The sequence below is a fragment of the Aotus nancymaae genome, unplaced genomic scaffold (assembly GCF_030222135.1).
Source record: "Aotus nancymaae isolate 86718 unplaced genomic scaffold, 86718_ANA_hifiasm-v0.15.2.pri h1tg000002l, whole genome shotgun sequence".
Taxonomy (NCBI): domain Eukaryota; kingdom Metazoa; phylum Chordata; class Mammalia; order Primates; family Aotidae; genus Aotus; species Aotus nancymaae.
The window spans coordinates 19,446,855-19,471,388 of NW_026988413.1; the positions used below are offsets into that span (position 1 = coordinate 19,446,855).

General features: G+C 42.4%; 1 protein-coding gene across 1 annotated transcript in view; it reads left to right on the forward strand.

Moving 5' to 3' along the window:
- CREB3L2 (cAMP responsive element binding protein 3 like 2) overlaps positions 1–24,534 on the forward strand; it is a 136,333-nt gene that overhangs the window by 65,308 nt on the left and 46,491 nt on the right. Inside the window, exon 2 of the mRNA XM_064373111.1 lies at positions 11,965–12,181. Within this exon, the coding sequence (XP_064229181.1) occupies positions 11,965–12,181 (217 nt within the window). The remainder of the gene's footprint in view (positions 1–11,964; positions 12,182–24,534) is intronic.

A 24,534-nucleotide genomic window follows, 5' to 3' on the forward strand; every position in this document is an offset into this window, starting at 1 on the left:
AAATTGCAAATTAAAGGATAAGGGACAGAAGGAGGAATATCAACAAGGAATAAAACATGAATTAGGAAGAATATCTAGAGAATTTAACTGGGTAGTAGGAAATTTAAATCTACTTTCTCATGTTGGGAGTTTGGACTTAGATTATGTGGGAGGCTTTTAAGTGTGGGAGGGTTAAAAGCAGACATTTTTTGGCCTTGGCATGTGGAATAGACCAGGCAAAAAGCCCTGCTGGGGCGCCAGCATTCCCGTCCAAGAGTGTGGAGGTAGAGTCTAGACTTGGGGATAGAAGTGGAGAAAAGGGAGAGGGAAGAATTGGTGGTCCAGATGGCAGCTGCTCTCAGCATCCCAGTCTCCGTGGCTTCCACACCATGGATGAAGAGAACAGAATCACAGGTTCTGTACTACCTCAGCCTTGAACAGTTGGCTTGGTCATGGTTTTGGTGGCCTTTCATTTGTTGGTGAAATTCAGCTATCTGTTGTGGTATGAAGAAGGGGCAAGGGAAGCACTCAGGGATGGTTTGAGTTTCTAGAAGCACATCAGAGGACTTCTTCATCTGATAGGGATGTATCTGGAACAGCTCTGCCTGCTCTGAAAGGATCCTGAGGATTTCCTCCATTGACATAAGGAGGTTGCCCTTCTCTCAGCCCAAGTTACAATTCAAAAAGCATTTTTTGGGAACAGTGAGGAATCTGAGCTCTGAGTTCTCTGTGTTAGTGATTGGGAGGCAGCAGGGACTATGCTGAACATACCTGAGAAGGGGAGAGCAAACGGGGGTCCTGCCCTACTCCATGCTGCTCCACTTTCTGCACCTTCAGGATAATTTTCCATCTTGTGAGAATCAGATACAGTCACGGTGTGCAGCTGTTTTGTCACGTAAATTCTGTCCACTGAACATGGAAGGTACTCTTATTGTTATATTTTCTTAGCATTATTTTTATTCCCCGTTGGTACTTGTTGGATACTCTTGGGCCATGGAAGGACAGGTCCTACTAGGCTAGAGGCTAGTTTGGGTTTAGAAAGAATGAAGAAGTGCATTTTGAGGGTATTTGCCGCTGTATGTGTAAATGAGCCTAGAGGTAGACAGATTAAATTTTTGTGTGCTAGCTAATTCTGAATCTTGCAGCTCTCCTTTGCTATCAGGAGCCACCTATGGGGTATTTCTCCCTTCCTTTCATTAACTGATTTGTTTGTATTGTGGGCAGATGCTCTGGTGGCGCGTGCCTATAATCCCAGCTACTCAGGAGGCTGAGACAGGAGAATTGCCTGAATTCTCCCAGGAGGCGGAGGTTGCGGTGAGCCGAGATCACGCCATTGCACTCCAGCCTGGGTAACAAGAGCGAAACTCCGTCTCAAAAAAAAAAAAAAAAAAAGAAACAATGGATTTTATTTTCACATCAAATTCTAATAACCACTATAGGCTATTCAGGATTGGGGTACATTTGGGAAAGTGCATCATTACTTGTTTTAATGATGAAAAATTATGTAGTTTAAAAGGAATTAGTATGACGCATGCCCCTTGAAGCAAATATCATATGTAAAAATTCATTGTTATGTAATGGATACATTAGACATGATTTTTAAAAAATAAACCATTTCTGAGAGCAGTTTGAGGTTCAGAGCAAAACCGAACTGAAGGTACAAAGATTTCCCATATGCCCCCTGCCCCACACACTCATAGCCTCTGCCATTACCAACATCTGCCACCATACCGGTACATTGACACATTGTTATCACTCAAAGTCCGTAGTCCACATTAGGTCACTCTCGTGTTGTACATCCTATAGATTTGGACAAATGTATAATGACATGTCTCCACCATTATAGTATCTGTGTCAAAGTTTCACTGCCCTAAAATTCATCTGTGGTCCCGCTTCTCCCAGGGTGACTCCTTTTACAAAAAGTCACATATGCCCTACCAATGGATTTATAATAGGTTTCCTTTAAATATCATCTCTCAATGCCTTTATTGCTTAATCTATTTTACATACTTCATTTACAAAAAAAGGTACATTTGGGCCAGGCGCGGTGGCTCGCACTTGTAATCCTAGCACTTGGGGAGGCCGAGGTGGGCGGATTACGAGGTCAGGAGTTTGAGATCAGCCTGTCCAATATGGTGAAGCCCGTTTCTACTTAGAAAACCAAAAATTAGCCAGGTGTGGTGGCGCATGCCACTGCACTCCAGCCTGGATGACAGAGTGAGAATTCATCTGGAAAACTAAAAATGGTACATCTGGATACTACCAAGCAAGGTGTATATATATATGTGTGTGTGTGTGTGTGTGTGTGTGTGTGTTTGTGTGTATGTATAGATATAGATGTATAGATAGTAATAAGCGCTTTTAAAACACAGCTTCTGGTACTGCTAGTGAAATTTCAGTAAAGCACATATAACTTCAGAACAAAACAACCCTCCCTAAAATAATCCCTGCTACAAACCTCCAAACCTCTGGTGTAGTAAAGAGTTCCAAGCTCAGCCCCCATTTTTTAAAATTTAAAGAAATATGTACTATGCCTAAATTTTTGTACTAGAAAAGAATTGGGTGCTCTTGAAATTTCACTGTAATGGGGTTTGACTTGTGAGCCATTTTTTTCCTTGGGACTTTGACAAGGTCACCTTTTTCCTCCCAGCTGGCATCTGGCCCTTTTCTGTGTGTTGTGTGCAGGGTACTTGTGTGAGAGCCACTCAGGTCTAAGGTGCACTGGCCTTGAAGGCAGGTCCCTTCTCTCCCTGCAAGGGGAGGAAGACAGTGACCTACGGGATGCCAGGAGCCAAGGCCAGCTCATCCCCCCATGAGCAATACAGTAAAACTGTGTTTTGCTGGAGGGAGGCCTTGGTTTCTAATGTGAATTTGAGGTGTGTCCTCTGAATCATTTGTGGACAGGGTCAGCTTGCCCCGGCCACACTCCCTACTTTTATGGCTCTAGTCTTTGGGAGGCATTCTGTGCTCTAGGCAAGGCTCCTAGCCATGATTTTTAAGTACAAAGGCTTCTTCTCCTGCCTGCCTGAGAACTATCTTTTCAGTCAGAGACCCACTTGCAAAGGAATCTCTGTTTCCCACAGGGCAGGGCTGGAAATTGGATGCTGGGGAGCTCAGATGGAGCCCAGACAGGCCTTGGGCCTCTTGCTGCCAGCCCAGGTTCTGCTTTCTGAATCCCATTACCTGCTGTGCCTACCTGCTTCACTGTCCCTGGGCAGGCGTTACAGGGGCAAATCTAAACAAACCTGTGAAGCAGAAAGAGTGTGTTCTCCATCCTCCTTTTCCCAAGTTGAAAAACCTTTATAGCTCCATTTTAGGTTGCCTGCAATATTTTAGAAAATGATAGAGTAGTAGAGCTGAATAGGTTGTTAGCAATGACCTATAAATATCCCTGTGTTATTACTACTTTCTCTGCTGGCAGGGTTTAACCCGGGATCCATGGAATCCCCCTGCCATCTGCAGGCAGACTACAGGGGCAGGTCAGCCTCCTGAAGTGCTGGGCTGTGTTTGTGTGTGTGTGGCTGTGAGAACTTCTCAGGCAAGACTGTCATTAGATTCCCAAAAAGGGCATTAGATTTTCAGCAGGAGCTTTCATTAGATTCCCAAAAGGATCCAAGCATCAAAAAAAGGTGACAAACTACTGATCAGATTTAAAGCCCACCTCCACCCCCAGTTCACACACACACACATGCGCACGTGCGCACACACACACACAGATTTATAGTACACGCATGCACACACAGAGATTTACAGGACACAAGCACATTCATACACGCACACACAGAGATTTATAGTACACATACACACACACTTACACGTGCACACACACAGATTTACAGGTAAAGGAAGTCTTGAAGAGGCAGAGTGACCACCAGTGAAGTGCAAGGCCGGGACTAGAACTCACATCCCTAACTGGTTCAGTGCAGCACTCTTCTGTTAGCCTGTGCACAAAAGAGGCCTGTTGGGCTGACTACAGGTTGGCAAAACTGCTTTAGAACATGCTCTACAAGTACTCTGGATGATGGGGCACAGGACGTACATTCTGGGTAACTCATTTTGCACCTAGGGACAATTCTGGCTATATAAGACTGACCTTTAGTCATTCATTGTTCTGCCCATGCTCTCACTATATTTGTTGAATGGGTGAACCTCAGTGGAGAGTACTACATGGAAGACAGATTAGTAGCTTTATGTAGCCAGTTATTTGAATTTAGGAATTATGAATCCCTGTAATCCCAGCACTTTGGGAGACCGAGGTGAGTGGATGACCAGCTGGTCAGGAGTTCAAGACCAGCCTGGCCAACATGGTGAAACCCTGTCCCTACTAAAAATACAAAAATTAGCTGGGTGCAATGGCACATGCCTGTAATCCCAGCTGCTTGGGAAGCTAAGGCTGGAGAATTGCTTGAACCTGGGAGGCAGAGGTTACAGTGAGCCGAGATTATGTCACTACACTCCAGCCTGGGAGACAGAGTGAGGCTCCATCTCCAAAAGAAAAAAAAAAAAATTATGAATACTTTGTTTCCTTGCACCTTGTTCCCCTTTCCTCACCCTCATGCCCTCAGATCTCAGGGCAGTTGTTAGCAGCAGGAGGTGGCCCAGATCATAAGCCACTCCTTCCTTGCAAGCTACTTTGGCAATTCATTAGTGACCCAAAACTCAAAGTGTAAATGCTTCAGAGCCAAGGTAATTTTTTATACAATACGTAATTCTTAGAAGGATAAAAATTTCTCCTAACTTATGTGATTTGTAAATTTGGACATTTTAAATATTTAATGGCACTTATTTATAGCTGTTGGGAGGTCTAGCTCTAATTCAGATTTATCTTTTATTTCGTTAGGATGTTATTGAATGATAATAGATCCAAACGAGATAGTTGTTGAGTGCGGCAACTGTCTATGATCTGTGATCTATGATCTGGGCTAGGTCCAGAGAGGGGTGTGCAAACGGTTTACATCTGGGCTGCAGAGTTTGGAAGGCCTTGTGATAGAATATTTAAGTAAGTTGGCAAAGAAGGGAACATCAGAGAAAAGGAAGAATGTGTCAAGTTAAGAGTTACTTAAAGGGCTTTACTTGTTTAGGGAAATGAAAGATTATTTCAAGGTGTATCTGTCTAGGGATGACTTTATAAAAGAATTACATTTATTCTGTCTTAGGTAGTTTCCTGATTGGTAAAGATGAAAATAAAAGCATATTCTAGGAAGAACAATGTGAGAAGCTGGTGTGCAAGTAGAAAATGCCAACTTTTTATTGATTAATTATGTTAGTTTTTTTAAAAGAGCTTTTTAAAAGATCACTGTGCAGTGGAGTGTTAGGTGCATGACATGCATTGTTGAGTTTAATTCTCACAATACAAGGCCGGCACTACTGTTAAGCTCACTTTACCGGCATTATTATTAACCTCATAAACCAAGGTTTAGAGGATGGAAATACCTTGCTCAGGCTTGCACAACCAGGATTCAAATTTAGGGCAGACTGACTCCAAAGCTATATTGCCACAATGCCATAGTGTGACCATTAGGATTGGAATGAAGGTGTCGTTTATAAGAATAAAGGGAGGCAAAACCTTATGGGATAGTTGGAGAATGTTTAATGCAGAATTGTTAGTTGATGGGGAGATAAAACCTGACACAAACTGGGGAGATAAAACTTGACACAAATTTTTAAGGGAAGTTGCATGTGTATTCTCTGAGCTGGGTGAAGAACATTCATGTTGTGAGGCAGGGGTTTGATCCTATTAGGAGATTTCTTCCAACTCAGAGATGGTGTGATGTTACTTGAACCCTTTGGCAGAAACATGCATTAAGGCCAAATAACCATCTTCATCCTTTTTGCTGAGGTATCACAGCAAGTGATACCAGGAGTCTCTCTGTCTAATAAACTCTTAGCATGTTTCTACAGGTTTAGTGCAGGGGACCATGTGTTCATAGTGGATGACTGTCTGTGAGCCTATCTTTATCTAGCTTTAGAGACTGGCTCACATGAAGCAGCATGCTGTGGTAGAAAATGCCTGGAATTTGGAACTGGCTGGACTTGAGAGGGAATGTCAGTTTCACCTTCCAGCAGGTATGCATCTCAGAGCAAAATAGCTAATTATCCTGAGCCCCAGTTTTCTCATCTGTAAATGGTGACATGTTTACCTTATATTAGGAAAGCACCCAGCTCATTTTCTGAAAATCTAATATGTCAAGCACTTAGTCCATCAGGCAAGTCTAGCATCTAATCCTGTCAATATCATCATCCACGATCATCACCATCACGGTTTATGCTTCTTACAACCTCTCCATACTGTTGGATTGTGAGACTCAAATACCCCTTTCCTAGAGAAACAATATGGAAGCAGTTCAGTCAATTTGAAATAAGAGTACCCTAGTTCAAAGTCTCTCAGGAGGGGACAGAGATCTTGGACAGTGGACTAAAAGCCAATTTACAGGATTGCCATGAGCACTGAGTAAGAAAAATGCTATGAAATTACTTTGTAAACCCACAAAGCTTGATTCAGATATTAGACAGAATAGTAAAATGTTATTATGCCATTGCCTTTGAAAGAATTAAACTAAAATCCCATAACCCTTGGGTTCACATGAGTAGTACTTTCCTAAAGTGTTTACAGGATCCAGAAAGCCTTTCTCTTTGAGGCTCACGTTGCTCCTTTCCCTGGTTTTTGGCCTCCAGGACCATAAGGCCCCTCTCCAGCTGGCTGGCATTAAAGATGGGCCCACTCTGGCCTGATCCCGGTACCAGCAATGGAATGTTGACCTGTCTGCTGAGTCTTTGGAGCCCACCACTGCCAAGGAGCCCAGCTGGAGCTAATTTGCTGGGCTGAGTCATAGTATCTGGTTGGAACCGGTTTCTTTTCGATCACAAGGATCTCCCTGAACCTACTGAGAGCTCACCGTTGTGCTGAGTTCCTAGGTGTGGGTGAGTGTTTAGGCACGGTTAGGCTTCTGAGGAAGATCCTTTTCCAGAGGGGAGGTTATGATAATACACTTGGTAACCACTGTGAATGCTTCAAAACTGCCTATCATTAGGGCTAAATAGTTTGTAACATGAGAATGACTGCATAATCCGAAGAAGGGGGAGTTCAGGGAAAGTTAGCACAGTTAGAGAACGTTTATTATTGGTTATCCAGGGGATGTTCATGAAAACATTCATTAGTGCTGCTCAGAAGAAAGAAAACAGAGTGTCAGCAGAGGAGTCAACCTGGGCAACTTCCATGGGAAAGTCTGGGCAGTCAGAGCCTTGCCTCGGGATAGAATGGGATTCCAGAGCTTTAGTGGCCAGCATAGCAGACCGGGAGTTGACTTTGTAGTTCCGGGAACTAAACTGTGGCTTGGAAATGCAGGGACTGGGGGATTGCCTCTTGCATTTGCATGTTACATTCCGTTATTTATTTCTTTTTTTGTCACCTTAGTTTTGTCTTGAAAGGATCTGTGTCAAACAGTTGCAGAATAGTCACCATCAGGCAACCCGGAAATTTGTCCTTGGGGAGCTACTTAGGCAATCAGATGCTGACTTAGGTTGTTGTATAATCAGGAAGTCTGGTTCTAATCTTAGCCTTGCCACTGTTCTGCTCCTTGCTGCCCAGAGTGTGGTCTGTGGAGTTGCAGCATTACCTGGGAGCTGGTTAGAAATGCAGAATCTCGGGCCTGCCTAGACCTGTGAATGAGAAGCGACAGCTTAGAATCCTCAGGTAATTTATCGGCACATAAAACTTTGAGAAGCACCGACCTGAGTGGTAAACACTGGGAGGGCATGGGCATTTTCTAGTTTCTTATTTATTATTTTGTAGCCCCAGTGCCTATCTGAAGTTTAACACACAGTAGCTGCAAAATTCTTGAATCTTCTTCTGACCTTGGACATATTTGAACTTCTAGGAACTTTGTAAGCATCTAGGGACTTAACTGTAAAGTGACGTATGGAGAGGGGAGTTGAATGGAAATGGAGCCAGTGATTGAGAAGCTGAGGTGAGCATAGAAGCACAGGTGGTGTGAGTTTTTGTTGTTGTTGATTTTTTGTAGAGATGGGTCTTGCCATGTTGCCCAGGCTGGCCTTGAACTCCTAGGCTCAAGCCATTTGCCTGCCTCTGCCTCCCAAAGTGTGGGGATTACAGGGCGTGAGCCACCACGCCTGGCATAGGTGATAGTTTTAATATAGATGCCTTTAACCTACTAAGTCAAAATCTCTGAGGGTGGATCATCAAGTTTGTTTTTATTTATTTATGCCTTTAAACCACATTCTGAAAGCAAAATTTTTGTGTTTTTAAAAGTTCTCTTCATGTTAAGGAATATTTATTACAATATTACATATAATTTAAAAAAAATTGTGGTCAAGCATGGTGGCTCACGCCTGTAATCCCAGCACTTTGGGAGGCCAAGGCGGGCAGATCACAAGATCAGGAGATCGAGACCGTCCTGGCCAGCATGGTGAAACTCCGTCTCTACTAAAATACAAAAAATTAGCCAGGCGTGGTAGCGTGCACCTGTACTCCCAGCTACTCAAGAGGCTGAGGCAGGGGAATCACTTGAATCTGGGAGGCGGAGGTTGCAGTGAGCCAAGATCGCACCACTGCACTTCAGCCTGGCAACAGAGGAAGATTCTGTCTCAAAAAAAAAAAAAAAAAAATTAAGTTTCTCTAGAGGAAATGGATGAATACAATGGAATAGAATTCAGATGTTTAAATCAATGAAATAAGGCTACATGTGTAAACATGAATAAATCTAAAAAAATTTTTTTTGATAAAAGGAAATTGCAGAGGATATATGAGATATAGTATCATTTACTTAACATTTTAAAGAATCCTGTGTGTAATGGAAACATGCATATATAGTAAAAGAATAAAGACCTGGATGGGAATGATAAACACTAAGTCTGGCTACTGGTTGACTTTGAGAGGGATTAAGGGAAGGGATGGGAGCTTTAACTGTCCTTCATGTTTTATTTCTTAAGAAAAAGAAAGCAAGAAAAAGCAAAAAAAAAAAAAAAAAAAAAAAAAAAAAAAGTAAGGTTGCAGCAGCAAACATGTAAAAATAAGATTTTTAAATTTTTTATTTAAAATTTTTTCTTTATTTTTAAAAAATTTTATTTATTTATTTGTTTTTGAGACACAGTTTCACTCTGTCACCCAGGCTGGAGTGTAGTGGCATGATCTTGGCTCACTGCAACCTCTGCCTTCTAGGTTCAAGCAATTCTCCTGCCTCAGCCTCGTGAGTAGCTGGGACTATAGGCATGCAACATCACGCCCAACTAATTTTTTTATTTTTAGTAGAAATGAGGTTTCACCATGTTGGCCAGGCCAGTCTCGAACTCCTGACCTCAAGTGATCCACCCGCCTTGGCCTCCCAAAGTGCTGGGATTACACGCATGAGCCACCGTACAGCTCCAGCTAATTTTTTTTTTTTTTTCTTTAAAGACAGGTTCTCACTCCATCGCCTGGGCTGGAGTGCAGTGGTGCAATCATGGTTCACTATAGCCCTGACCTACTGGGCTCAAGGAAGCTTCCTGCCTCACCCTCCCGAGTAGCTATGACTACAGGCATGTACCACCATGTCTGGCTAATTTTTGTATTTTTTGTAGAGACTGCATCTCACTATGTTGCCGAGGCTGGTTTCAAATTCCTGGGATCAAGTGATCCTCTTGCCTCAGCCTCCCAAAGTACTGGGATTACAGGCATGAGCCACCTCTCCCAGCCCCAGTTTTTTTTTTTTTTTTTTTTTTAAAGGAATGACTACATAATTGTTCATGATATGTATAATCTTTCTGAATGCTTAAAAGATTTCATTATGAAATGACTAACCCAAATTCCCCTGGTAATTGCAATGCAGGCAGTTGATATGTGGCCTTAAATACTCATAATTCTGAACCTTCCAGTTTGAAATGTATTTGTACTCAGAGAGCTCTCTCCTGGACCCCCTCTCTTGTTCTCACAGACAATCATGCCTATTGGGACATGCCCAAGTCCTGTAGCTTCCCTGCAGTCTGTCTTGAGGAAATACCACATCCCGTGTTGGTGATGTGAGTGGATTTCACCGTTCTAACTCGTTAGGGACCTAACCTGCAAGGACCTCTACTCTGCTCTCTGCTTTTCTCCTTTACTAGAGGAAGCATGCTGCTCTACAGCTAGCCTGATCTTAGAGTTCCCGGGACACCTCCCACCTTCCCTTCAGGTGTTCATTTTCATAACGCCTTCACTGACACTTCAGTTTGGTGACTTAGGTGTTTGTGTGAATCCCAAAAATTTCATTGCCTACCCTAAGCCTTATTATTTGTAATCATTCTTTTATTGCTGCATCTGCTTTCTTAACTTCCTTTCTATACCAGAAGTGTCACTAATGTTTAATTAATAAGGATTATGCCCATTGGTCTGTGATTCAGAGAATGCTAAGAAGGCCGAAATGTCTCTGATAGCTGGTACCAAAGTGGGCTTTAAATTTTCATTTTATTTTAGTTTTATTTCCTTTTTTTTTTTTTTTTTTGAGACGGAGTCTTGCACTGTAGCCCAGGCTGGAGTGCAGTGGTGTGATCTCGACTCACTGCCACCTCTGCCTTTCAGGTTCAAGTGATTCTCCTGCCTCAGCTTCCCAAGTAGCTGGAATTACAGGCACCTGCCACCTTGCCCAGCTAATTTTTTTGGTATTTTTAGTAGAGATGGGGTTTCACTATGTTGGCCAGGCTGGTCTCAAACTCCTGAACTTGTGATCTGCTCACCTCAGCCTCCCAAAGTGCTGTGATTACAGGCATGAGCCACAGCACCTGGCCCTATTTTATATTATTACTATTTCTAATATAGTCAATAGTAGTGATTCTAAACCATGGGTGATTTTTTTCAGCTACAGACATTTGGGCAGTGTCTGGAAATAATTTTGGTTTCACAACTGGGGGAGTGCTCTAGTGGGTGGAGGCCGGGAATGCTGCTAAATATCCTACAATGCACAAGACAATGCCCCCACCCCTGCCCTTCACAATGGATTAAATGTTATTAGTGCCAAGGCTGAGAAACCCTGCTCCAAAGATCCTCATACCATGAGTATAGTCCTATCAAGGAGGGAGAGTGAATGGGGCTGCAGCGCATTTAGCGTGGGACAGTGTCACAAGGGATTGGGAATCTCAGGGAATTTATATGGGTTAGTCCTATTTCCTAGCTGTTTGGCTAGTCCAAACAGCTTCAATGACGGTCCAAAGCATGGTGGGGTCTGGAACGTTCATGATATTAGAGATAAAGGATGGGAGGATATTAAGGAAAAACCAGAGTGGAACAAAGTCCAGGCCATGGAGAAGCCACCTCTAGTGTTTTTGAGCATGGCACCTTGGTATAAACTACACCTTCATGCTATTAGAAATAGAGGAGAGCTTATTTAAAAATATTAACATGATCAGTGCAAAATGTGGTAGGTCATGACAGCAAGGACCCCCAGTGAATCATGCCTCTGCCACCATCCACATTCATCTGCATTGTGATGCTGCCATTCCTCTCATCAAGCGGTAGAGTCTGTTTTCCTGCCCCATGGGTGTGGGCTGGCCTTGTCCCTTGCCTTGACCAAAAGAATGTGGAAGGTGTAATGGTACGTGATATCTGGGCCATTCAGCTTTGGTTTTTCTCCCTCTTGGAAGATTTCTGCCATCGTGGGAGGAAGCCCAGCCTGATCTGCCCTTTGGAGAAAGAGGCCCAGGTGTCCAGGGGTCCCAGCCCAGCACAGTCCCAACCAGCCTTCCTGCTGGTGTGCTGTGTCAGGGAACCCAGATGCAATCAGTTCACCCACCCAATCCAACCCACTGAGGAGTGAGAAGTGATACATTAATGTTATGGTTACCTTCAGCCACTAAACTTTGGGGTGGTTTTCTACACAGCACGAGATAACTGGACATTGTCTAGGAGGAGCTTCATATCGAGCAGTGGATGAGGTATTCGCCGTAGAATATGTGCATAGAGTAACTATCACATCATGGTTAAGAGAAACTGAGTTCTTCCTCCTTTGTCTCTTGTAGCACTTCTCAGAACTTCTGGATGAGTTTTCCCAGAACGTCTTGGGTCAGCTCCTGAATGACCCTTTCCTCTCAGAGAAGAGTGTGTCAATGGAGGTGGAACCTTCCCCGACGTCCCCGGCGCCTCTCATCCAGGCTGAGCACAGCTACTCCCTGTGCGAGGAGGCTCGGGCCCAGTCGCCCTTCACCCACGTTACCACCAGTGACAGCTTCAATGACGGTAAACTCAGAGCAGGAGGAAGCCTGGACCTTAGCGCCTTTGGTTCTGAGCTCTTGAGGGTGTGGGGTGTGAATTACATTAAGGAGGATGTCGGCACCCTCGTTAGCGAGATACCTACAGCGTGTAAGGCCTGATGCTGGGGCTGTGGGGAAAAGCAAAGAGGCACAGGACCCATCTTTCCACACCGCCCAGGTCCCCTGGGAACTTGCTGTAACTGAAGGATGGTCATTACTCTCTTTCACCCTATGGCTTCAGCAGCAGAGTAGCCTTTAGCAAAATCGGCCAGCCTGTGTGGCTGGTCATTCCTGCCGGTAGAGTAAGTCCATTATTTCAAGGGGTCATGGCATTTTTTTTCTGAGAAAGAATTTTTCTGACCGTTCTTCTATAGGAGCTTCTTGGGCATCCAAGCATCCAACCCACTTTCAGCATGTTCCCTTGACCCCATGTCCCCCACCCCAGATCACGGTGGACATTCCTAGACTTTCTTAATGGTTACCCTTTCATGCCCATCGTCAATGCCATGAGTGTGGTATTTGTTGAAGATCTAATTTTTCTGGCCTTAGAGATGTTAAGATGTTTTGACCGTTACTCTACAGCTCTTAATTGGTAAAAGCTGTATCTTGTTCCAAACTCTCCAAGGCTGATACATCTTTTAAGTGTAATTTCTGCCTGCCTGCTTGCTTCCTTCCTTCCTTCTTTCCTTCCTCCCTTTTTCCTTCTGTCCTCCCCCTCCCTCCCTCTCTCTTCTTTCTCTTTCTTTCTTTTCTTCTTTCTCTTTCTTTCTTTCCTTCCCTCCCTCCCTCCCTTCTTTTTCTTTCTTTCTTTTCTTTCTTTCTTTCCTTCCTTCTTTCTTTCTTTTTCTTTCTTTCTCTTTCCTTTCCTCCCTTTCTCCCTTCCTCCCTCCCTTCCTTTTTCTCTTTCTTTCTTTATTCTTATCTGCTCTTTCTCTCCCTTCCTCCTTCCCTCTCTCTTTCTTCCTCCTTCCCTACCTCCCTTCCTCTTCCTACCTCCCTTTCTCTCTCTTCTTTCTTTTTCCCTTTCTCCTTTCTTTCTTTTCCTTACTTCCTTCTTTCCCTCCCTCCCTTCCTTCCTCCCTCCCTTTCTTCCTTCCTTCCGTCTTCCTTCCTTTCTTCCTTTCTCTTTCTTTCTATTTCTTTTCTTTCTTCTTTTCTACTCTTTCTCCCTCTTCCTTCCTCCTTCCCTCCCTCCCTCTCTCCCTCCCTTCCTCCCTTCCTCTCTTCTCTTTCCTTCTTTTTCTTTCTTTCTTTCCTTCCTCCCTTTCTCCCTTCCTTCCTTCTCTCTCTTTCCTTCTTTCTGTCTTTCTCTTTCTCCTCTTTCTCTTTTTCTTTCTTTCTTTCCTTCCTTCCCTCCCTCCCTCTCTCCCTCCCTTCTCTCCTCCCTCCCTTCCCTCCTCCCTCCCTCCCTACCTTCCTTCCTTCCTTCCTTTCTCTCTCTCTTTCTTTCCCTTTCTTTTCCACTATTTCTCTCTCTCCCTTCTTCTCTCCCTCCCTACCCCTGCCTCCCTCCCTCCCTCCTTTCTTCCTTCCTTCTCTCTTTTCTTTCCCTCCCTCCCATCCTTCATTTTCTTTCCTTTCTTCCTCCCTTCCTTGTTTCCTTCTCTCATTTTTAGACAGAGTCTCACTCTGTCATCCAGACCAGAGTGCAGTGGTGTTATCTCGGCTCACTGTAGCCTTGACCTCCTGGGCTCTCATGCAGTCCTCCAGCCTCAGCCTCCCAAGTAGCTGGGACTACAGGCATATGCCACCACACCTGGCTAATTTTTAATTTTTTTGTAGAGATTGGGGTCTCACTATGTTGCCCAGGTTGGTTTCAAACTCCTGGGCTGAAGTGATCTTTCCACCCTAGCCTCATCAAGTGCTGGAATTACAGGCATGAGCCACCATGCCAAGCTTTAAATTTAATATTCTGTGTTTTCTTAGAGGGATAACCAGCTATTTTCGTACTTTAAATTTTAAAAACGATGTTTCCTATTCCCAGTCCAGCACATGCCTTCTTCTTTACAGAAGGATGACATGGTGAGGAATGCTCACTAACTTGACCTTCTTGGGTTTTGACCCGAGTGTTCACCTCTTGTCCTTATGCCACTGTACATAGGGCGGCCTCTCCTGAAGGCGGCTGCCTACAGAGCAAGTCTCCTCGTGCTTTCCCTTAGTTAAAGGCAAATGCTCGTATCAACTCACTGAATCAGGCATTAGCTTTGTGGAGGAACCCCTCCTCCAATGGGATTCTTAGATCCATTACTAGTCTCTAAAAGAATCAACTCTGCGACCAGTAAAACATCTTATCTTGGGACAGAGAATGTTCTGGGTTTTAAAATGTTTTATCTCAGATACACTCTTCCTTTGAATAGAACTACACTAATCAGCAGACCAAGAAATGTGGCCTTATATCCTGGAAAAGGAATACCTTCAGTCTGTTAGTAGATTCTTTGTTGGATGGACCTTGTTATAGCCTTAACCATATGCTCCATATGCTCAGGTTTTTTTTTTGCTGATGAGAGTTTAAGTGCATAATGCCTTATTCCTTCTTCTCTGTAGTTTGTCAACTTTCTCTACCTCAGATCTGGAGAATAGGGTGAGGGGAAGCCTTCTGGGAAGGAGGGTGTATTAGTCCATTTTCATGCTGCTGATAAAGACGTACCCATAACTGGGTAATTTATAAAGAAAAAGAGGTTTAATGGATTCACAGTTCCACGTGGCTGGGGAGGCCTCACAATCACAGTGGAAGGTGAAAGGCACGTCTTACATGGCAGCAGGGGAATGAGAGCCAAGCGAAAAGGGAAACCCCTTGTAAAACCATCAGATCTCGTGAGACTTATTCACTACAAGGAGAACAGTGTGGGGGAAACTACCCCATGATTCAGTTATGTCCCACTGGGTCCCTCCCACAACATGTGGAAATTTTGGGAACTACAGTTCAAGATGAGATTTGGGTGGGGACATGGTCAAACCATATCACAGGGGAAGAAACAGGACTAAAATAATTCAGTGATACGGAGTTATTGTGAAGGTAAAATGAGATGTGTTTAAAGAACTTAGGACAATGTCTACTGCATAGCACTTTAATTAACCAGTTTCTTCTTCCAATCCGCTGCATCCTTTTCCTTCTGTTTTTGTTGTTTGTTTTCTTTTCCTCCTTTTTCCTCATTTGCTTCTGTTTGTTCTCCCTTTCCTCTTCTCTCTCTTTTTTTTTTTTTTTAAGATGGAGTTTTGCTTTTGTTGCCTAGGCTGGAGTGCAATGGCACGATCTTGGCTCACTGCAACCTCTGCCTTCCAGGTTCAAGTGATTCTCCTGCCTCAGCCTCCCAAGTAGCTGGGATTATAGGCATGTGCCAACAGACCTAGCTAATTTTGTATTTTTAGTAGAGACAGGGTTTCATCATGTTGGCCAGGCTGGTCTTGAACTCCCGACCTCAGATGATCCACCGCCTCAGCCTCCCAAAATGCTGCAATTACAGGCATAAGCCACCGCACTTGGTCTTCTCCTTTTCTTTATATTGATACATAATAGATGTATTTTCAGGGTACATGTGATAATTTGATGCTTTCATATAATGTGCAAAGATCAAACCAAGGTCATTGGGATATCCATCACCATAAACATTTATCTTTATGCTAAGAATATCCTAATTATTCTCTTCTCACTATTTTGAAATGTCTAATAGATTGATGTTGTACATCAGTAGGATTACCTCTAGCCATCCTACTGATCTGTCAAATACTAGGCCTTATTTTTTCTAACTGTATCCTCCTTCTTCTGTCTCCTTCTGCTCTTCCTTCAATTTCTTATTTAAATTACTTTCAGAACTGACCTTGGTTCAGATGCTTTCTCTTGTGACTAAATATTCGTGATTTGTATCACTACATGGAGAAATACAGGAAGCCAGCCTCTTTCTGGGATTCAGCTTAGATAAATGCATGCAATTTTTGTCTTAGTTTTATTATGTTAAGAGTGGACTTGAACATCAGATGAGCAGTTGAACTAAATGACTGTGAAGATTTCTCCCAATCCTGAGGTTCTGTGTGGGGATGGTTCTTTATGACATTTGTACTTGCCTTTGCTCAGTTTTTTCCCCATTCCTTCTTTACTGCTTTGCCTATATTATTCCCACAATTCCTATGCTGCCTCTATTCCAAGCCCTACTTCCTTCATAGAAGTCATTCCCAATACTTCTTGTATTATCTATTGCTGTGCAACAAATCTCCCCCAAAATTAATGATTTAACACAATAATACTCATTTATTACTTCTCTTGATTTCTGTGGATAAGCACTTCGGGGGTGGCTCACCTGTGTGGTATTGGTTCAGGTTCCTCGTGAGGCTGAAATCACATGTTGGCTTAGGCTGCCATCATCTAAAGACTTTTCCGGGGTTAGAGGATCTACTTCCAAGATGGCTCACTGACATAGCTAGGAAATCAATGCTGGTGCACTGGCTGCTTTCCAGGTAGGCCTCTCTGCAGGGCTGCTTGAGTGTCACCACAACATGGCGACCGGCTTTCCCAAGAGTGAAAGCTGATCCACTATAATGTCATTCTGACCCAGCCTTGAAAGCTGTTCTGTTGGTCACACAGGGCAGGACTGATTCTTCGTGGTAGGGACTATGCAAGGATATGAATACCAGGAGGCGAGGGCCACTGGGGGCCATCTTGGAAGCTGACTGCCACACCTCTCCTCACAGTGATGTCTATAAAATGACGGTTTTTTTAAATGTCTCTACTCCTTTATCCCATATTCTCAGTGCCTTACAGCATTGCCATTCATTCATTGAGTGTTTCTTGAGTTCATGCAAGGTGCTGAAGGAAACACCCGCTTATCTGCGGAGGATATGCTCTGTCATTCCACACTCTATGTCCATGTGTACACGTTATGTAGCTCCCACTTGTAAGGGAGAACATGTGGTATTTTTCTTTCTGTGTCACTTAAGATAATGGTCTCCAGTTCCATCTATATTGCTGCAAAAGACATGATTTCATTTTTTAATGGATTGATAGTATTCCATTGTATATACATACAACATTTTCTTTATCCAGTCATCTGTTGATGAAGCGTTTAGGTTGGTTTCATATCTCCTGTATTGTGGATAGTGCCACAATAAACATACCAGTACAAGTGTCTTTTTGATATAGCGATTTCTTTTCCTTTGGGTAGATACCTAGTAGTGGGATCACTGGATCAAATGGTTATTTTATTTTTAGTTCTTTGAGAAATCTCTATACAGATTTCCATGGAGATTGTACTAATTTACATTCCCACGAACAGTGTATAAACTTTTGCTTTTCTCAATATCCTCGCCAACATCTGTTATTTCTTGTCTTTTGCATACTAGCCATTCTGGCTGCTATAAGATGATATCTCATTGTGGTTTTAATTTGCATTCCTCTGATGATTAGTGATGGTGAGCATTTTTTATGTGCTCTTTGGCCATTTGTGTATCTTTAAAAAAAGGTCTATTTACGTCCTCTGCCCTTTCTAATGGGGTTGTTTTTCTTGTTGTTGTTGAGTTGTTTGAGTTTCTTGTAAATTCTGGATATTTGTTCCTTGTCAGATGCCTAGTTTGTGAATATTCTCTTCTGTTTTGCAGGTTGTCTGTTGACTCTGTTAATCATTTATTTTGCTGTGCAGAAGCTTTTTGGTTTAAGGAAGTCCCATTCATCCATTTTCATTTTTATTGCCTGTGCTTTTGAGTTTCATCTTGCATTTTTATGTTATGGAGGCAGCTTCTTTCCTTAAGCCTCGTGAACTAACCTCTACTGGCTTCAATTTTTCTTCTGCAGCTTCCTCACCTCTCTCAGCCTTGATTGAATTAAAGAGAGGTGGGGCGTTGCTCTGTAATAGGCTTTGGCTTAAGGGAATGTTGTGGCCAGATCGATTGTCTATCCACTAAAATTCTCCATATCAGCAGTAAGGCTGTTTGGCTTTCTTATCATTTGTGTGTTCACTGGAGTAGCACTTTAATTTCCTTCATGACTGGTTGGATCTTCTATTTAGACCACTCAAATTTTCTCCATATTAGAAATCAGGCTGTTTTGTGTTCTCTTCTTTCATGTATTTACTGGAATAGCACTTTTGATTTTCTTCAAGAACTTTTTCTTTATATTCACAATTTGACTGACTTTGGTACAGGAGGCCTAGCTTTCAGCCTGTCTTGGTTCTTGACTTGCCCCTTCCTCACTAAACTTAATCATTTTTGTCTTTTGATTGAAAGTCAGAAATATGTGCCTCTTCCTTTCACTTGAACACTTAGAGGCCTAATTTCAATATTGTTGGGTCTCGGAGTAGGGAGGCTTAAATTCGGGGGAGATGGGGGAATAGCTTGTTGATGGAGCAGTCAGAACACACATAAACATTTATTGATTGAGTTTGCTATTATATATAGGTGTGGCCAAAACAATTACAATAGTAACATCAAAGATAACTGATCACAGATTACCACAACAGATCTAATAATGAAAAAATTTGAAATAATGTGAGAATTACAGAGGCATGAAGTGAGCATGTGTTGTTGGAAAAAATGGTGCAGATAGATTTGCTCTATGAAGAGTTGTCACAAACCTTCAATTTGTAAAAAAATGCACTATTTGTCACAAACCTTCAATTTGTAAAAAATGCACTATTTGCACAGCACAACAAAGTAAAGGGCAATAAAATGAGATATGCCTGTATAAACAGACATCGCTGTGATAAAGTTTTATTTATAAAGTAGGCATACTAAGAGATTAATAGCAGTAACTAATCATAAAATAGAACAGTTATAACAATATACTGTATTAAAACTTAAGTGAATGTGATCTCTCTCTCTCTCTCAAAATATTGTGCTGTAGTCACCCTTCCTCTTGTGATGATGTGAGAGATAAAATGCCTCAGTACTGAGATAAAGTGAGGTGAATGATGTAGGCATTGTGACGTAGTGTTAGGCTATTACTGACCATCTGATGATGACAGAAGGAGGCTCATCCACTTCCTGTAACCCTGGGTCATCCATCTATGATGATATTGATGGCTGAATGTCAGGAGCAGACAATGTTGGTGACTAATGGGTGGAGAGTGTATACAGTGTGGATACACTAGACAAAGGGATAGCAGGAGATTTCATCATGCCACTGAGAGCAGCATGCAATTTACAACTTATGGATTATTTATTTTTTGAATTTTCCATTTAATATTTTTCTGGACCACAGGTAAACGAAGTTGTAGACAGCAAAAGCACGGATGGGGGAGACCACTGAATAAAGAAAAAAAAATTGTATGTTGCTTTCACAGAACTTTCCGGGTAAGGAAGATTAGAAGTGTATACAACTGATTATGAAATGTTGAACACATGCTAACAGCAGTGGTTAAGGTTATGTGCTTTGCAGTCGTAGACCTCGTTTCAGATTCTGTTTGACCACTGACTGGCTATGGGCAAATGACTTAACTTCTCCAAGCCACAGCTTTCGCATGTGTAAAACTAGGACAGTAGCATCTACTTTATGTCTTGTTGTGAGGATTAAGTATGATAATATATTCCAATTTCTAGCCCAGGGCCTGACGGATGGTAAGGATATCATTCTTAGCTGCTGTTGCAATGATTATTATTTAGAACCAAGAGCAGCAAGAGGTCAAGAAGGCTTTGTAGAGGATTTCTCAATTCATCAGACCATGTTCTATTATGAAATACAATAGTGGATATTTACGTGTTCAACTTATTTGTGGATTCTTCTATTTTCATTAGTTTGTTCTTTATATGTCAGTTCGAGTCAGTGAATCTACCTTAGATTATAATCCCTTAGAGGACAGAAACTAAGCACAAACCAGAAGCATCTGCTGTCTTAGGACCAATGAATGGAAATGGTTTGTTTTAGATAGTAGTCAGGTTACTTATAAAGTACATACTCCAAGAAGCTATATGGGGTGAAGATGTAAAAAGTTTCAAGAACTGTTAGGTTCATGAACTTTTGTTCACTATTAGATTCTGATTACAAAATCTCAAGTAGTTCCCCATTGTTCTCTAGAATGAAGCTGACCTCATAGGCATGGCTGTTGAGGGCCTCTGTGGGCTGATCCTGCTTCCCTTCCCCACCCTATGTCCTGTCACCCACTGTCACTATGGCTCTAGCCTTGGATTTTCTAGTACATGCCTTTTCTCAGACTCTTCTCTGCCCTTGAAATGCCCTCTGCCTTCTCTGCACCCTCAACTTCCCTCTACTAGTCAAATTCCCACCTGCCTCTCAAGACTCAACTCAGCATCACCCAACATGTAACTCTTCGTCTGGAAGTTGTCACCTTTCACCATGTTTTCATAATACTTTTTTTGTCATGTGTATAGAGTTTACTGTGTTACTGTTGTCCTTATATGTCAGGCATCCATTTGTTTTGTATGTTCTCATCTGTATTTTGAGCTGATTGAGGACAAGTACAATTGTGTATTCCTGACACCTGGCATTGTTCTTGGCACTTCAAAGGTACCTGACAAGCATATATGTTATTGAATTAATTGAATTAATATGTTGTTGAGAGAGAAGGTGTGGAACACTGAGCATATACCCTGACCTTTGGTGATGGCATCATGGAAGACACCTGCTCTGCCATCCCATGCATGGCTTGCCCCACAGCGTCTCTGGCTGTGCACACACACTGGACAGCAGCCATTTGATCACAATGGCTCTTGGCTTTCGGCAATTGCTTTGTATAGGATCAAGCACAGTGCTTAATAAAAGTAGGTATTTTATAAATGCTTTATGAGTCTTTTAAAAAGGAATCCTATAGCTATTTATTGAGTGCCTGCCTTATATCTGGCCATCAGGGTTACACAGAAAAATAAATCAGAAAGAGGGATAGGGTGTTATTTAGGGTTGAGGGAAGAGAGTTGAAATTTTAAATAGGATGGACAGGGAAGACCTTACCTTGAAGGTGACATTTGAGCAAAGACAGCAGAAGAAGAGGGAAAGAACCAGGTGTATGTCTCAGGAAGAGGCCCCTAGGCAGAGGAAACAATGAGTGCAAAGGTCCTGTAGCAGAGGTGGTAAGAAATATAGTGATACCTGTGTTATAGTAACCCAGTTAGCGTCTATGGAGGAGTCAGGAATTTACCAGCCTTGCCGTTGTAGAATATTCAGGTGGGAGATGGCCCAAACAACCTATGTAGACTAACTTCCCCCTTCAATGAGTTCCACATGCTTGTTGAATGCCTACTGTGTGTCAGGCCTACCCTAGATACTTGTGGGACACAACAATAAAACTTAGATCCTGCCTATAAGTGGCTTAGAGTCTAGTGAAAGTACCATGTACTCAAGTACCTTATGAGGCAGAACGTGAGCAGTGTCCCTAGAGAAAGTTGTAGAAGTTCCAAGGAAAGAGGGCATGCCCAGTGAAGCTTCTGGGAAAAGTTGCATGAATGAGGCAGAATTTCAGTTGGGCCTGAGGGAGTTGCATGACGTTGATACACTAAAGGGGCTTGGAGGGAAGCAGATGGAGAGTAGAGGGTGAGGACATCTAAAGCAAGATCCCACGTGAATTGATTATAAATAAGCAGATTGCCAAAAGTTCAGGGTTCCTTTATTTTCCATGGCAATACGCCTTCTTTTCTTTTTTAGTTGTAATCAATTTAAACACAATATAAAGGAACCCATGGGTACCACCTATGTTAATAGCAATATGTGGTGCAAAATAATCAGTACAACTTTTTCAGGAAGTGCCCCCGCTCCCCTGCTTTTTTTAAAATTTTACTTTAAGTTCTGGGATACATGTGCTGAACGTGCAGGTTTGTTACATAGGTATATATGTGCCATGGTGGTTTGCTGCACCAATTAACCCTTCATCTAGGTATTTGTCCTAATGCTCTCCCTCCCCTTCCACCTACCCCTCACAGGCCCTGGTGTGTGATATTCCCCTCCCTGTGTCCATGTATTCTCATTGTTCACCTCCCACTTATGAGTGAAAACGTATGGTGTTTTTTTTTTTTGTTTTGTTTCTGTGTTAGTTTGCTGAGAATGATGGTTTCCAGCTTCATCCATGTCTCTGTAAAGGACATAAACTCATTCTTTTTTATGGCTGTATAGTATTCCATGGTATATATGTGTCACATTTTCTTTATATAGTCTATCTTTGTTGAGCATTTGGGTTAGTTCCAAGTCTTTGCTATTGTAAATAGTGCTGCAGTAAACATACATGTACATGCGTCTTTATAGTAAAATGATTTATAATCCTTTGGGTATATACCCAATAATGGGATTGCTGGGTAAAATGATAATTCTGGTTCTAGATCCTTGGGGAATCGCCACACTGTCTTCCACAATGATTGAACTAATTTACACGCCTACCAACAGTGGAAAAGTATTCCTATTTCTCCGTATCCTCTCCAGCATCTGTTGTTTCCAGACTTTTTAATGATCACCATTCTAAATGGCGTGAGATGCCCTTTTATCATGAGGCCAAAGCATTCACCATTCAGTTCCCCCAGCTGGGGCTTTGTTCTATTTATAGCTCTTGGGCTGTGACAGGCCGTGCTGGTAATTTGCTGAGAACAGGTACAGTGGGTCAGATGTATTTTACAAAGGGCTTCTGGTCCACAGTTCATCTTTGTTGAAGTACCAATGTCTTCTCTGAGTAAAAGTCACTTACAACAAACATGGGATACTAGTCATTTTAGATGCGTGAAATCAGAGTGAGGCAGTGTGGAGGAGTGGATGGGGAACTGGCCCAGCAAAGCTTTGTCTGGATCTTGGCTTCAATTATTTTTCTGAGTTGTGTGGACAGGCAAATGTTTGGGAATGGAATTATTTTATTCATGTGAACCCCAGTTTGCATCCCCCTTAAGGTGGCAATGGGGCTGGAAATCAGTCCACCAATGTTCCTCCCAAATCCAAGTGCTCTGTTAGAGCAGATAACCACCCTGATGGAGGATGGTTGCTTTTAGGCAGCACAAAAATATGTAGCATGTACAGACAGCTGTTTACATTAAATTTAATATTCTTTATCTGATGCATGGTGATATAGCCTAAGCAAAACTACGAGTCCTTGGATCCAGTGATGGATGGGGAATTAGTATTTTGTAATACCTGGGAAAGCCAGTGATCCAGCTGTCCTTGTTCGGTTGTACTTAGATTAAATGCAGTTCTTCTGCAATTGCTTCTAAGCCTGGAAAAAAGTGATGACACACAGTTAAGTGGAAACTCTCTCCTAATTTGTTAGAGTTTTTCTCCTTTTTTCTCCCTCTGCCTCCTGCTTCCCCTCTCTCCTTCTCTTTCTCACTAGAACTCTTCTCTCTTTCCCTCTTCCTTCCTGGCTCTTTCCCTTCTAACTTTCCCTTCCTCCTTCTATCCCCTGCCTGAACCCCAGGGCAACTATGAAGGGCACACGTAGATGTTCTTATCCTATCATTCTATCACAGACTTCAGATGGACTGTGGACCCCTAAAACTATACAAAAATCTGGGCTATCTACATTTGTTAATTTTTCCAGTGAGAGCTATTACATCTTTTTTTAGGTTCTCAGAAGAGTTTGTGACCAAAAAAAGTTAAAAATCACTGTTCTAAGATTCCATAGGAGTCTTCTATCTTAGGGGGACTTTGAATGTAGGTTTCTGAAACACTAGAGCTAAGGAACTTTACATGGCCCAGCAACCACAGGAGCCAACCCTAGAAATGTAGGTGCAGCCTTCAAAACCACGAAGAAAAAATCCTACAGCCAGCCCAGCCATTTCTCCCCTTGATTAAGGCCGTGAACCAGATGCTAAGCAGGATTTTCTGTTCTGTAAAAAAAGCAACAACAACAAAACCAAAAAAAAAGAAGAAAGAAAAAAAAAAAACATGTAATGTGGTTAAAAGAGATAAGCAGAAGCATCCCAGCAAAATATTTGTGGATACTTTTATAATTTGAGAAATAAAAGCTTATATTTGAATGACCAAGCCTTGTACCTCACCACGTGGAGGCTGTCTTTATGAGTTACTATATTTCAGTCATGCTTCTTTGTGTGATTAAATTGGGATGCTAGGTGTGCATTTGCATTGTCCTTTAATTTTGGTGTTCTTCCTGAAGAAGAAACTCTATAGTGCTGGATGAGGGCTGTTCAGAGAGAAGCAGACATGGACCCTATCCTGTAAAATGATACAAGGACAAAGCTACAGATTATATAGACTATGGATAGAAGTTAGCATAAAATATGCTAATATGGAAGTGGTCTAATACTACCTTTACACCACAAACATAGTCAATGGTGGAGCAAAGGACTGTTAACTATGGCTGTCCCAGGTCTATAGAGGGTGGGCCAGGAATATGGATAAGAATCATCTTCCTCCTGACAAATTTAGTAGGGCTCTCAGTGGCAAAGGATGGCTGGGTAGGCTAGTTCACT